The 14,192-nt window shown below is 45.0% G+C and overlaps 1 protein-coding gene across 3 annotated transcripts in view; it reads right to left on the bottom strand.

Annotated features, from left to right (window-relative positions):
- Positions 1-14,192, bottom strand: part of jag2b (jagged canonical Notch ligand 2b) — a 182,872-nt gene that overhangs the window by 47,139 nt on the left and 121,541 nt on the right. For all 3 annotated transcript variants that reach the window (XM_080202173.1, XM_080202174.1, XM_080202175.1), the window contains 3 exons: positions 3,919-4,049; positions 2,401-2,520; positions 1,196-1,309 (listed from right to left, as the gene is read on the bottom strand). In XM_080202173.1, coding sequence (XP_080058299.1) covers positions 1,196-1,309; positions 2,401-2,520; positions 3,919-4,049 — 365 coding nt within the window. The remainder of the gene's footprint in view (positions 1-1,195; positions 1,310-2,400; positions 2,521-3,918; positions 4,050-14,192) is intronic.

Genomic DNA, 14,192 nt, shown 5'->3' with positions numbered 1-14,192 from the left:
ATGACAAATACTGGAGCTTGATTAAGGGAACAAGTCTATAAGGAAGATGAATCATTAACCTCAGTGCCAAGGGTACCACCTTCAAGACATGGTAACCACAAGATGACACTCTAAGCTGTGCTAAAAAACTTCTTCAAATGAGGTGCATCTTGGGGATCAATTCTTCCTCAACCCTCTGACCCCTACCCCACTTATCCACATTTATGTTGCAACTTTACCTCCAGCACAGGAGCAGAATGCACAAAAAGTTTGGGCTCAACTAGAACTTGGAGGCTCCAACCCCCCCCACCCCCAACTCTACTTTGTGCGGCCAGAGGTAGTTGTAACACTCTTGCTTCCAATCAGTACTACCAGGAGCTGGGAACCCTTACTAACGCCCAGTATGTGTGTACTCTGTTAACCTGTTGGTGCTGTCTAATGAGCATGTTGTGGAGTTGGTGATCTTTTGGTGCCGTTCAGAGAAAGCCCTATGCAGCAGTGTAAATCCCCCAGGAAGGTCAATAACACTCTTCAATTGTGAGAAATTGCAGATAATTCCTCCTCCCTCTTCAGTGTTCTGCTCTTCAAAGTCCTTCTGCAAATGCAAGCTTTATAAAAGGATACTGATGGGGAGGTTCTCTCGAAAGGGGGATGATTATGAGATAAATGTTTTTATTTCTATGAATATTAATGGATGACACGTTGTATCAGGTAGCCTGAACATGTACAACCATTATTTTCATATTTATCTACATGGGGAAATCTGGAGCGGATTTATTTTTGCATTTCTTATTAGTGTCACAATTAGTCTTACATTAACACTGCAATGAAGCTATGGTGAAAATCTACTGTTTTTTAAACAAAAAAATTCTGCTGGGGAAAATCTAGAGAGAAATTATAGGAAAATACAAAGCGATGCTGGTGGCTACACAAACTCATTTAATACAGCTGTTACAGATACAAATTCTGGCCTTGGACATCCTTTATTTAAATCTTTCTACCACATGCCTTCAACTGCCAAGGCCCCAAGGTCTGGAATTTCCTTCCTAAACCTCCTCTCTATTCTCCTTCAAGATGTTCCTTAAAATCTACCTCTGACCAAGCTTTCTGGTCATCTGCCCTAATACTTAATGTGGCTCAGTGTCAAATTCTGTTTCTAACAGTGCTGTGAAGCACAAAGTCACAACTGAAGTACAAGTATCTTGTAGGGACTTACTATCTGCACAAATTGTTCCATTCCAGCCCGAAGGACAGTGACACTCAAATCCATTTTCAACCTCACTGCAGGTTCCTCCATTTGCACATGGGTTGGATACACAAGCATGTTCAGCTGGAAACAAGGTCAGAGAGTTAGAATGAAACTCATGGATAAAGAACCCCTGCTCCCGCCCAAGTCTAGATAAAGCCAGGAGCAATGGAGGCCATTTTCCTGAATTCTGAGATGCTACCAACAGTGAAGGCTTTAAACCCAAAAAGTGACATTACGATAGCCACCGTCACAACGCTGGCTCATCATGCTGGTGTTAGGTGCAGGCCCATTTCCTTGTCTTTATTGTTCTAGATTTTTCTTTCCAAATACATACCCACTGAAATTCACAAATGCCAACCGAACAGTTCTTTCTGCTACAGTGTTCCATGTTCTGCTGACTCATTGAACATTTCTTCAAACTTTCCCTTTGATTCTTCCAGCAATAATCCTCAATTTTGCATCATCTACTATTGGCTCATTGGACTATACACATCTGCTTCCCTGTAATCTCCTGCAGATCTCCAATTTACGCAGGTAGTCAAGATCTGTGTTCCTCCAATTCCGTCCCCTTGAAAATCCCCAATTTTAAACTGCTTCACCATTGGCCTTCAGACACTCCAGCCCCAAAGCTTTGAAGTTCCTCTCTAAAGTGTTGCTCCTTAAAATCTCACTCTCGCTGGCCAAGCTTTCTGGTCATCTGTCCAATATCTCATGAGGTTCAATGCCAAATTTAGCTTCACACTACTCCTGCAAAACACATTGCGGTTTTTTTTTACACACATTGAAAGTACTTTTTGTTTTTGTTCTCATTATGCTTGCACTGGACGCGTTTCAGTTTTCCCAAGCACCTTTGATCCGGTTGGAGATGGTAGGGGAGCAAGAGAAAAAAATGTCAGACATCCTGTTCACCTTTGCTGGTGAATGTGGGGACAGCAGAATCAGACTTGCCTAACAAGTATTTCTCCCACTCATCCCCTGCAACACTCTCCTCTCCCTCGTCCCCAAAAAAGCTATTAGTCAGCCTGCCAATATCATATGACCCTGTTTATACACAGATCAACTGTAGCATGACAGAGCTAATAGACCTGCACCCTTGTATAAACCATACTAGCAAAACTAAGAGCTTCACTGTATATAAGAGCAAAGGTGGTTCCTAGCTATGACGCACTTACCAACATCACAGGTCTTGCCAGAATATCCTTCAGGACAGACACATTGGTATTCATCAGGCTCTGTGTTCATACAGGTCCCCCCATTGATGCAAGGATGGTGCGTTCCACAGTAATTCAAGTCTTCAGGAATAAAAAGAATTGTTTTGAGTTAAAGTGTCAGACACAAAAGCCACATGCACACATTGAGATACCAGATGTCCAACCGAGTCTGTAAGCGAGTGGCGACTTGCATCCAGGACAACCTGAGCTCATCAATCACTGACCAGCCAGTTACAGAGTTTAATCATCACATGGATGTTAAATAGTTTTCCTCAAACTGTCCTTTGACAAATTAAGCTCGATTCTTAAAAGTCTGGAATCATTATTACAGCAGTCAGCGTATTACACTGAAAAACCAATCCCACTAGAAGTTGCTTAATGTGTAAATTCAAATTTTTTTGGGTACAGATGACCTTTGCTCAACACGATTGTAAACTGAAGGTAGTCAGTAAGGACTTGAACAGAAAAAAATTGATCTTTGTGTAGAGATGGGAAGTGTGTAGGGCATAGTGCCCAGAGATAATGGAAGTAGTTTGATTTTACTAAATCCAAGAAGCCAGGCAGACTATTGACAAAAGTGGTTTGAGGGACAGGACACATGAAACAAGCAAAGGGTCCCATGGCACTTTCTAGGTCTTGGCCAGTTAGACATATCGGACACCTTCAGCGTCCCAGCATCTTTTCAAAGACAGGAAAAAGATCAGCACTGGAATTTCAGGGAGATTATAATGGTGGGTGGGTGGAACTTAAACTATTTCTAACTACAAAAATACAGATTCCAGAAATCAAACTGGACTTGCATCTGGAAACATACCTGCATTGAGAGAAATGCTGGCAAGCACAGGCTGTTCACTGGAGGCAAGAACAGCACAAGGCAATGCACTGCAAATGCCTTGCACCATGATTAATTCAAATTCCCTACAGTATACTGGTGTGGATCTGTGACAAAAATCACTAAATAAACATTACACAACATGTACACAGAAACAGGCCATTTAGCTGAACTGGTCCATGCCAGTGTTTATGTTCCACTAGAGCCTCCTCTCGCTCTATTTCAGCGTAACCATCTATTCCTTTCTCCCTCATGCATTTATTCAGCTTCTCTGTAAATGCATCCATGCTATTTGCCTTAACGTCTTCTGGTAGGAAGCTACACATTCTGAACACTGGGTAAAGATGTTTCTCTTCCTGAATCCCCTACTGAAACTTTTGGTGACTATCTGATATTGATGAGCCCTAGCTTAAGGCATCACTGCTATAGATAGGAGCCTGGAATGTTTTTAAACACACTGGAATTTTTAGTACATGCCTGTTTGAACACAGACATCAACTGGTGTATACAGGCACTTGGGGGAGCTGGGGAAGAAGGGTGCTCCAACATGTTCTGATAAGTATAGTCACCAACTTAATTAGCATTTAAAATTACCTCCAACTATATCTGCATAAGTGCCCAAGCTAAGGAGCTTGGAATACACATACCTTTGTCGCAGAGCAGGCCACCCCAGTTGGTTTCACAGTTGCACTTCCATGGCTCCACGCAAGTCCCATGGATACAACCAGGGTATGGGATGCACTCATCACAGAATTGGCCTTGCCATCCGTATAGACAGCTGAAAAGAAAGGGATGAATTAATATTAATTGCTTTGCATATGCAGAAAAATGAAGACCAAGTAGAAGATACTACAGTCACATTATTGAATTAACATTAGATTTCAACTGTGCCTTAGTGCAGACACACAGATCTGAGATAAGGTCACAAATTCAAGTCTCAATCCAAGCTGACACTCTCTCATAGCACAGTACCAAGGAAATGCTGTGCTATGACCCAGTGCAGTACCGAGGGAATGCTGCACTACAATTTTCCCAGTGTATTACTGAGGGAATGCTGCACTAGCAGTGTTCTTCCTTTCAGATGAGATATTAATCTAAAGCCCTCTTTAACTGCAACACTAGCTATTACTGAAACATGGTTGCTGGGAACCAGGACTGGGTATACATTCCAGGGTATACAATGTCCCAAAAGGGGAAAGGAGGTGGGTAGCGCAGTTAATCAAGGAAGGTTTCAGAACAGTGCTAAGCCGTGAAATAAAGGCAGTGGATAGTGATGTTTGGGCTGAAATCATGAAAAGCAAGGGAAGGAAGACAAGAAAGGGAGTAGTCTCAAGAAATCAGACCGTAACTGGGGAAATACTAGTGGCACGTTTGAAGGAAACTGCAATTATCATGGGAGATTTTAATCTGCATATTGATTAGACAAACCAAACCAGCAAGAGTAGCGTAAAAGAATAATTTGCAGAGTGCATCAGGAATTGCTTTTCAGACCAGTACATTTAGAACCTACCCAGGAATGGGCTATTTTAGATTTGGTTTTGTGTAATGAAGGATAAGTAAGGGATCTTGTGCTTAAGAATCCCCGAGGGGGTAGTGACCACAATATAACAGAATTCCAGATACAGTTTGAGGGTGAACACATAGGTCCATGACCACTGACTTCAACTTAAATAAGGTCAATTATAATAATAAGGAGTTGTCTAAGGTGAACTGGGTAAACAAGTTAAGGTACAGGTCAGTAGATAACAGCAGCAGATATTCAAAACAGCTGGTCCAGAAGGTTCAGCAGGAATTTATCCCAATCAAGAAGAGGGATTCCATGAGACAGTTGCAAATCCATGGTTAGCACAGGGGGTCAACGACAATGTTAAATTGAAAAGCAGGATATACAAAGTGGCAAGGGATAGTGGTAGACCAGAGGACTGGGATGACTTTAGGATCCAGCAGCAAAAAAACCTACAAAGTCCATAAGAAGGGAGAAAATGAATTGAGAAAACTTTCATGCAACATAAAAAACAAACAGAATCTTATGGATATATAAAATAGGAAGCTGTAGGCCGAGGTAAAGGTGGGACCTCCATTGAGCGAAGCTGATGAATTGATAACAGCAAAGAAATGGCAGCTAGCAAATATTTTGCATCATTCCAAATATCCCTAAGGTATCAGATGGGCCAGTTTCAAATTGCTTGGTAGAACTTACTAAAATCCTAATCATAAGGAGGTACAGTATCAGAGAAACTCACAGTGCTAAAGGTGGACAAGTTGCTGGGACCCAATGATCTGCAAGCTAGGGAGTTTAGAAGAGTGAGGGGTGACCTTTGCAAACATACATGATCCTAAGGGGACTTGACAGGATAGACGGTGAGATGTTTTCACTGGTGGGAGAGTCTCGAACAAGAGGACATTGCCAAAAGATACAGTGCTAGTCATTTCAAACTGAGGTGCACAGAAACTTCATCCCACAGATGGTGGTGAATCTCTGGAATTCCCTGCTCCAAAGGTTGATGGTAGCTGGATCATTAAAAGTACTCAAGTGGAGGTGGACAAATATGAGGTCAAGGAATAAGGTCACCCTCACACTTCTGAATTCAAAGGAATACAAACCCAGACTCCTTAGTTGCTCTTGAAAAGACAACCCTCTCATCCTAGGAATTAATCTGGTGAATCTTCTTTGGACTGCCTCCAATGTTACTATATCTGTTTTTAGGCAAGTGCATCAAAATTGTATACACATTATTCCAAGTGAGACCTCACCAACTCCCTGTACAATTGTAACAAACCTCTCTATTTTTAAACTACGGGGAAATGGCACAGAAAAGATGTTGAGGCCATTGTAGATCCGCGGGCAGGCTTGAAGTACCTGGTGGCCAACTCTTGCTTCTATTTCTTATGTTGTGGGAAGAAAGCCTGCTGGTTCCTATCTAGTCTGGGTCTAAATGGGACTTGTCACGTTCTAACTGTACTGATTTAACCACTGTCTCAGTTAAGGTGCCATTCTTTGAATTCAAGAGAGCCATGGGTTTGAGACTGGCTTGGAACGTGGTAACAGGGATGCCATCAGTGTCGAGGAATGGGAAAATTTCTATCTTCCCAGTTTCTTCCACTTTTAAAATTATCAGCTACTGTTCAGGTATCATCCCATAGTGATGCAACCTCTCTGGTACTGCATCCAAATACTCCTCCTTCATTTGCAAATCCAGACCAACTAAAAAGCTATTTAACTTTGCGGGGCAACATAGCATCACTGCTCCTTGTCCATTTATGCATTGTTGGATGCAGCATGGATCTCTGCACTGCACTGGAGCAAACCCAGTAAGAAGTCTCACAACACCAGGTTAAAGTCCAACAAGTTTCTTTGTTAGTAATATTTGATAATAATACTATCAAATAAACTTGCTGAACTTTAACCTGGTGTTGTGAGACTTCTTACTGTGTTTACCCCAGTCCAACACTGGCATCTCCACATCATCTGCACTGGAGCATCAGCCTAGATTTCGGGTCTTAAGAGTGTGGGTTGAAACTATAAATTTTTTAAAAATCTTTAACATTTAATGACCTCTGCCTGACCTAAATTGCTTTACAGCCAATGAGATATTTCTGAAGTGTAGTCACTAATGTAGTGTCCAGAACATGGCAGCCAATTTGTGCATTGCAAGCTCCCAGAAACAGCAAAGGGGACCCAGGCAGAGGTAATAATACACGCAGGGGAGAGGGACGTAGGAAGGCGGAATAGGGCAGATGTACATAGGCAATTTAGGGAGTTGGGGTCCAAACTGAAGAGCAGGACCTCCAGGGTGGCACTCTCTGGGCTGCTGCCTAGTACCAGCAGGGCTAGGAATAACGAGATCATGCAGCTGAATGCCTGGTTGAGGGATTGGTGCAAGATAGAGGGCTTTACTTTTGTAGACCACTGGGAGGTATTTGTGACAGAAGGGCAACTGTATAGGAGGGATGGGGAAAATTTGAATGGGAGAGGAACAAATGTCTTAGCAGGGAGGTTAGCTGGAGTGTTTAGGCAGGGTTTAAACTAATAGGGAGGAGGGGGGTGGGGATGTGACTGATAGCTCATTAGACACTGGGGTCAGGAGTGAGTTGGGTGATAGGGTAGGTTTGGATGAAAGGAAAATTATCAGGAAGAAGGAGGTTCTGAGTGGCACTGGTGGGTTGGACTGCGTCTGTTTCAATGCGAGGAGTGTGACGGGTAAGACGGATGAGCTTAGGGCCTTGATGTTTGTGAGGAGGTTAGATGTGGTGGCAGTAACGGAGACATGGTTACGCGAAGGGCAGGATTGGCAGCTGAATGTTCCTGGGTATAAGTGTTTTAGGTGTGACAGAGGAGGGTTGAAGAGAGGTGGTGGGGTGGCGTTGTTAGTAAAGGAGCACATCACAGCAGTGCAGAGGGAGGACAATATGGAGGAGTTAGGGATTGAGTCGCTGTGGGTGGAGTTGAGGAATAAAAAGGGAGAGATTACGATGCTAGGGGTATACTATAGGCCACCCAACAGCCCGAGGTCAGTGGAGGATGGTATTTGCAGAGGCATTTTAGATAGGTGCAGAAAGAATAAGGTGGTTGTAGTGGGTGACTTTAATCTTCCTGGAATGGATTGGAAGGTGCCTAGAGCTGGGGATACGGAGGGAGAGGAGTTTGTAAAATGTGTGTTGGAAGGGTCCCTAGAGCAGTACGTAACTAGCCCGACTAGGGAGGGGGCTATACTGGATTTATTGTTGGGAAATGAGCCGGGGCAGGTGGTTGAGGTTGAGGTAGGTGAACATGTGGCTAACAGTGACCACAAGTCCGTCTACTTTAGGATAAAAATGGAAAGGGATGAGTGCCGTCTGAAGGGGAGGGTTCTGAACTGGGGGAAGGCGAGCTATAGCCGGATTAGGAGGGAGCTGAAGGACACTGATTGGGAGGGGTTGTTAGCTGGCAAGTCCACGGTTGGTAAGTGGGAGGCTTTTAAGGGCAAACTGAAAATGTTGCAGGAAAGGCATGTGCCGGTAAAGAGGAAGGATGGGAAACGCAGGATTAGAAAGCCGTGGATTACAGGGGGTATTGAAGACTTGGTCAGGAAGAAGAGGGAGACATATGTTAGGTCGAAACAACTGGGAATGGAGAGTGCGCTGGAGGAATATAGAGAGAGTAGGAGGGAGCTAAAAAGGGGAGTTAGAAGGGTGAAAAGAGGGCATGAAATGGCTTTGGCTGATAGGATTAAGGAAAATCCAAAAGCATTTTGCTCTTATATTAGGAGCAAGAGAGTGGTTAGAGGGAAAATTGGTCCTCTTAGGGACAAAGGAGGGGAGCTATGTATCGAGACTGAGGGAATGGGGGAGATCCTGAAATGAATACTTTGCATCGGTATTCACGAAGGAGAGGGGTTTGGTGTTGTGTAGTGTCTTGGAGGGAGCTGTAGATCAGTGGAAGGAAATATCCATTACGAGGGAGGAAGTGCTAAGGTTTTTAGGTAGCATAAAAATGGATAAAGCTCTGGGGCCTGATGGTATTTATCCCAGGCTGCTTAGGGAGGTGAAAGATGAAATTGCTGGGCCTCTGACGCAAATCTTTGTCTCTTCTTTGGACACAGGTGAGGTCCCAGAAGACTGGAGGGTAGCTAATGTGGTACCGCTGTTTAAAAAGGGTAGTAGGGATAACCCTGGTAATTATAGACCAGTGAGTTTGACATCGGTGGTAGGAAAATTATTGGAAAAAATTCTTACTGTTAGGATGTATGAGCATTTGGAGCGTTGCGATCTGATTAGGGATACGCAACATGGCTTTGTTCGGGGGAGGTCTTGCCTTACGAATCTGGTGGAATTCTTCGAGGAGGTGACAAAAACGGTCGACGAGCCGTTGATGTCATCTATATGGATTTCAGTAAGGCGTTTGACAAAGTCCCTCACGGTAGGCTGGTAGAAAAGGTTAAGGCACATGGGATACAAGGACAGGTAGCTAGGTGGATCGAAAACTGGCTGGGCAATAGGAGACAGAGAGTAGTTGTCGAGGGGACCTTTTCTGGCTGGAGGCCAGTCACCAGTGGTGTGCCGCAGGGCTCAGTACTGGGACCTCTCCTCTTTGTAGCATATATAAACGACTTGGAAGAGGGCGTACGTGGTGTGATCAGCAAGTTTGCGCATGACACCAAGATGGCAGGATTGGCAGACACCGAGGAGGACTGTCAGGTGACACAGCAGGATATAGATAGGTTGGTATATTGGGCAGATAGAATTTAATCCTGTCAAATGCGAGGTGATGCATTTTGGAAGGAATAATGCAGGGAGGAGTTACGTGATAAAAGGTAGACCGATTAAGAGTATAGAGATACAGAGGGACCTGGGAGTGCAGGTGCACAAGTCTCTGAAGGTGTCGACACAAGTCGAGAAGGTTGTGAAGAAAGCTTATGGAATGCTAGCCTTTATAGGAAGGGGTATAGAGTATAAGAGCTGCCGTCTAATGCTTCAGTTGTACAGAACGTTGGTCGGACCGCATTTGGAGTACTGCGTCCAGTTCTGGTCACCTTACTACCGGAAGGACGTGGAGACCCTGGAGAGGGTGCAGAGGAGGTTTACCAGGATGTTGCCTGGCATGGAAGGACTGAGTTACGAGGAAAGGTTGGAGAAGCTGGGGCTCTTCTCCTTAGAAAGACGGAGATTAAGGGGGGGGATATGATAGAGGTATATAAAATATTGAAGGGAATAGATACAGTCAATAGTGGTAGGCTTTTCCCTAGATTGGGGACAATTACAAGAGGTCACGATCTAAGGGTGAGGGGGAGAAGCATAATTTGGATATGAGAGGAAGGTTTTTCACGCAGAGGGTCGTGGGGGTGTGGAACGCGCTACTGAGTAGGGTGGTGGAGGCAGGCACGTTGGACTTGTTTAAGGTTTACTTAGATAGACACATGAGGGAAACAAGGATGGAGGGTTATAGTAGAGGGTATTAAATAGGGACAGAGCCTCGGGACGACACCGGAAATGAGTATTACATGTTTACATTTTGTCTTTTTACTCCACAGGTGTCGGTCCACCTTGTCGTCAAACGAGGGGCATGCACATGGTGGGTCATGCGTGGGCTGCTCTTGGAGGTTCCGGGAGTGGCCTAGTACTTTGTGTCGCTGTGTGCGCTTAATCCTGGACCAACAGACGGGCGCTGCAACAGCTCAGTAACTATCACTGCTAGCTGTGCAGATACATGGATTTGGGCCTGTGTCTGTGGGAGTTTGCGCATTCTCTCTGTGGTTGCATGGGTTTCCTCCGGGCGCTCCGGTTTCCTCCCACACTCCAAAGATGTGCTCTTAGGCTGATTGGTGTACCAAATTGACACTATTCTCCCCTGAATCTAGCTACATTAGGGGTTCCACTCACATATACACACACAGGGCAGGGTAGGTGTAGGAAGATGCAGTGGCGCGGGCTCGTTGGGCCGAGGGGCCTGTTTCCCGTGCTGGGTTGTTTTTTGTTCTTTGATAATTGCCAGATAATCTGTTTTAGGTGTTTGGTGGATGAATGTTGGCTCCTTTAAAATTATTCTGGGGTCATTTAAGTCCCCTTCGGAGGACAGACAGGGTCTCTACTTAACAATTTCCTCTGATAAATGAGCCAGTGAGGAACTGCCAGCAAAGAAAGACAGAGTCAAGTTTAATACAAAGCCAGTAAAGAGAGTCAGCATCAAGATAATACAAACTAGCTACTGTGGATGAAATAAAGAGGAAATGCTGGAAATACTGAGCAGATCTTTAGCATCTGTAAAGAGAGAAAGAGGTGTAATATTTTAGATCAAGAACAGTCGCAAAGAGGAGTCAGGTTGAACTCAAAACATTAACTCCGTTTCTCTCTCCACTGATGCCACTAGATCTGCTGAATATTTCCACATTTTCTGTTACTATTTGCACAACATTGATTGCCTTCATTTATAGCAACCTTCTTGTCTAGGCTTGATGCAAACAGTGTGTGTAACTCATAGCAAACGTGCACATTCCTATTACACTATGTTCTAGTAATTTCTGTTATCTACTTGCCTGAATGCAGAGCAGCCCTGAAGCTCAGTAAGCAAAATAACTGCTTCTTGAAGAGTAAAGGCAACCTCAATCTCTCCAGCAGTCATAAGAACTAAAAACCATTAATCACCATTGGAGATTTAGTCTTTTCCCCCCTCTAGCAGTCACTAATCAGTTTAAACTGATTCATAAGAACATAAGAAATAGGAGCAGGAGTAGGCCATCTAGCCCTTCGGGCCTGCCCCGCCATTCAATAAGATCATGGCTGATCTGTCGTGGCTCAGTTCCACTTTCCCGCCCTCTCCCCATAACCCTTAATCCCCTCTCTTATCAAGAACCCATCAACCCGCTTCTTAAAAATATTTAGCGAGGCAGCCTCCACCACTTCAACGGGCAGAGAATTCCAGAGATTCACCACCCTTTGAGTGAAGAAGTTCCTACTCAACTCCGTTCTAAACCGCCTCCCCTTTATCTTGAGGCTGTGCCCCCTAGTCCTACTGTCTTTTTTGAGCGGGAAGAGTCTCTCCACCTCTATCCTATCCATCCCATTCATCATCTTATACGTCTCAAATGAGATCTCCCCTCATTCTTCTAAACTCTAACGAGTACAAGCCTAGTTTATTCAGCCTCTCCTCATAGCTCAATCCCCTCAACTCCGGTATCAGCCTAGTAAACCTCCTCTGCACTCCCTCCAGGGCCAAAATATCCTTGCGCAGGTGCGGCGCCCAAAACTGCACACAGTACTCCAGCTGCGGCCTCACCAATGCCCTATACAGCTGCAGCAAGACCTCCCTACTTTTATATTCAATCCCCCTCGCTATGAAGGCCAGCATCCCATTCGCCTTCCTGACCACCTGCTGCACCTGCAAGCTGGGTTTTTGCGACTCATGCACAAGGACCCCGAGGTCCCTCTGCACCGTCGCCTGCTGCAGTTTTTCGCCACGTAAGTAATAGTCCTTCCTACCATTCTTCCTACCAAAGTGGACCACCTCACACTTGCCAACATTAAATTCCATTTGCCATTTCCTGGCCCATTCGCCCAGCCTATCTAGATCCTTCTGCAGACTCTCCACACCCTCTGCACAATTTGCCGTTCCCCCAATCTTGGTGTCATCAGCAAATTTCGACACCCTGCACTCGGTTCCCTCCTCCAGATCATCTATATAAATGGTAAATAGCTGAGGCCCCAGCACCGACCCCTGGGGCACCCCACTAGTCACCAACCGCCAATCCGAATAGCACCCATTGACCCCCACTCTCTGCCTCCTATTTGACAACCAATCCTCTATCCACGCTAACACCCTACCCCCAACTCCATGTCCCCTGACCTTCTGCAATAACCTCTTGAGGTACCTTGTCAAACGCCTTCTGAAAATCCAGAAAGACCACATCCACCGGCTCTCCTCTATCCACTGCCCTAGACACAGAGTAGCAGGGATGAAAGTGAGGGGGGCATAGATGGGGACTGCAATGCACAGCATCGTGGGGGTGGAGCAGAGCAGGGTTTGAAATGCGTATACTTTAATGCGAGGAGTATGCGCAATAAAGTGGATGAACTTGCAGCGTGGATCAGTACCTGGAACTTTGATGTTGTGGCCATTTCAGAGACATGGATAGAGCAGGGACAGGAATGGTTGTTGCAGGTTCCGGGGTTCAAATGCTTCAGTCGGAGTAGGGAAGGAGGTAGAAGGAGGGGGGAGGGGTAGCATTATTAGTCAAGGATTGTATCACAGTGTCAGAGAGGAAGTTTGATGAGGACTTGTCCGTTGAGGTAGTATGGGCTGAGATTAGAAATAGGAGAGGAGAGGTCACCCTGTTGGAAGTCTTTTATAGACCTCCTAAAAGTTCGAGAGGTTGAGGAAAGGATTGCGGAGACGATCCTGAAAGTAATAGGGTAATTGTTATGGGGGACTTTAACTTTACTAATATTGATTGGAATAGCTATAGCTCTAGCTCATTAGAGGGGTCAGTTTTTGCACAAAGCGTGCAGGAAGGTTTTTTGACTCAGTATGTTGATAGGCCAACTAGAGGTGAGGCTATATTGGATTTGGTGCTGGGAAATGAGCCAGACCAGGTGCTAGACTTGGAAGCTGGGGTGCATTTTGGTGATAGTGACCACAATTTGGTTACGTTCACCTTAGTGATGGAAAGGGATAGGCAGGAACCTCGGGTCAGTAGTTTTAGCTGGGGGGAAGGGTAATTATGAGGCTATTAGGAGAGAATTAGGAAGCATAGGTTGGACTAGGAGACTACAGGGTCTGGGAACGTCCGAAATGTGGAGTTTTTTCAAGGAGCAGCTATTGCGAGTCCTTGATATGTATGTCCCTGTCAGGCAAGGAGGAATTGGTCGAGCTAGGGAACCGTGGTGCACTAGGAAAGTTGATTCGCTGGTTAAAAAGAAAAAGGAGGCTTATGTCCGGATGAGACTTGAGGGCTCAGGTAGTGCACTAGAAAGCTTTAGATTGGCTAGGAGGGAGTTAAAGAGTGAGTTAAGAAGGGCTAAAAGAGGACATGAGAAGATTTTGGCTGATAGGATTAAGGAGAATCCTAAGGCGTTCTATAGATATGTTAAGAACAGAAGATTGATTAGGGCAAGATTAGGGCCAGTTAGAGACAGCAGTGGGAAGTTATGTGTGGAACCGGAAGAGATTGGAGAGGCATTGAACCAATATTTCTCTTAGGTATTCACGCAGGGAGACATAAATGTAGCTGTGGAGAACACTGGGTTACAAGGTTGTAAACTGGATAGTATTGCAGTTGATAAGGAGGATGTGCTAGATATTCTTGAGGGTTTGAAAATAGATAAGTCCCCTGGGCCGGACAGGATTTACCCTAGGATTCTCTGGGAGGCAAGAGAGGCGATTGCAGAGCCTCTGGCTCTGATCTTCAGGTCGTCGTTGGTCACAGGTATAGTGCCAGAAGATTGGAGG

Source organism: Carcharhinus amblyrhynchos, chromosome 14, assembly GCF_965287045.1.
Source record: "Carcharhinus amblyrhynchos chromosome 14, sCarAmb.v2.hapA, whole genome shotgun sequence".
Taxonomy (NCBI): Eukaryota; Metazoa; Chordata; class Chondrichthyes; order Carcharhiniformes; family Carcharhinidae; genus Carcharhinus; species Carcharhinus amblyrhynchos.
Note: the sequence above shows the minus strand (reverse complement) of the source record. Positions and strands in the feature narration are given on the sequence as shown.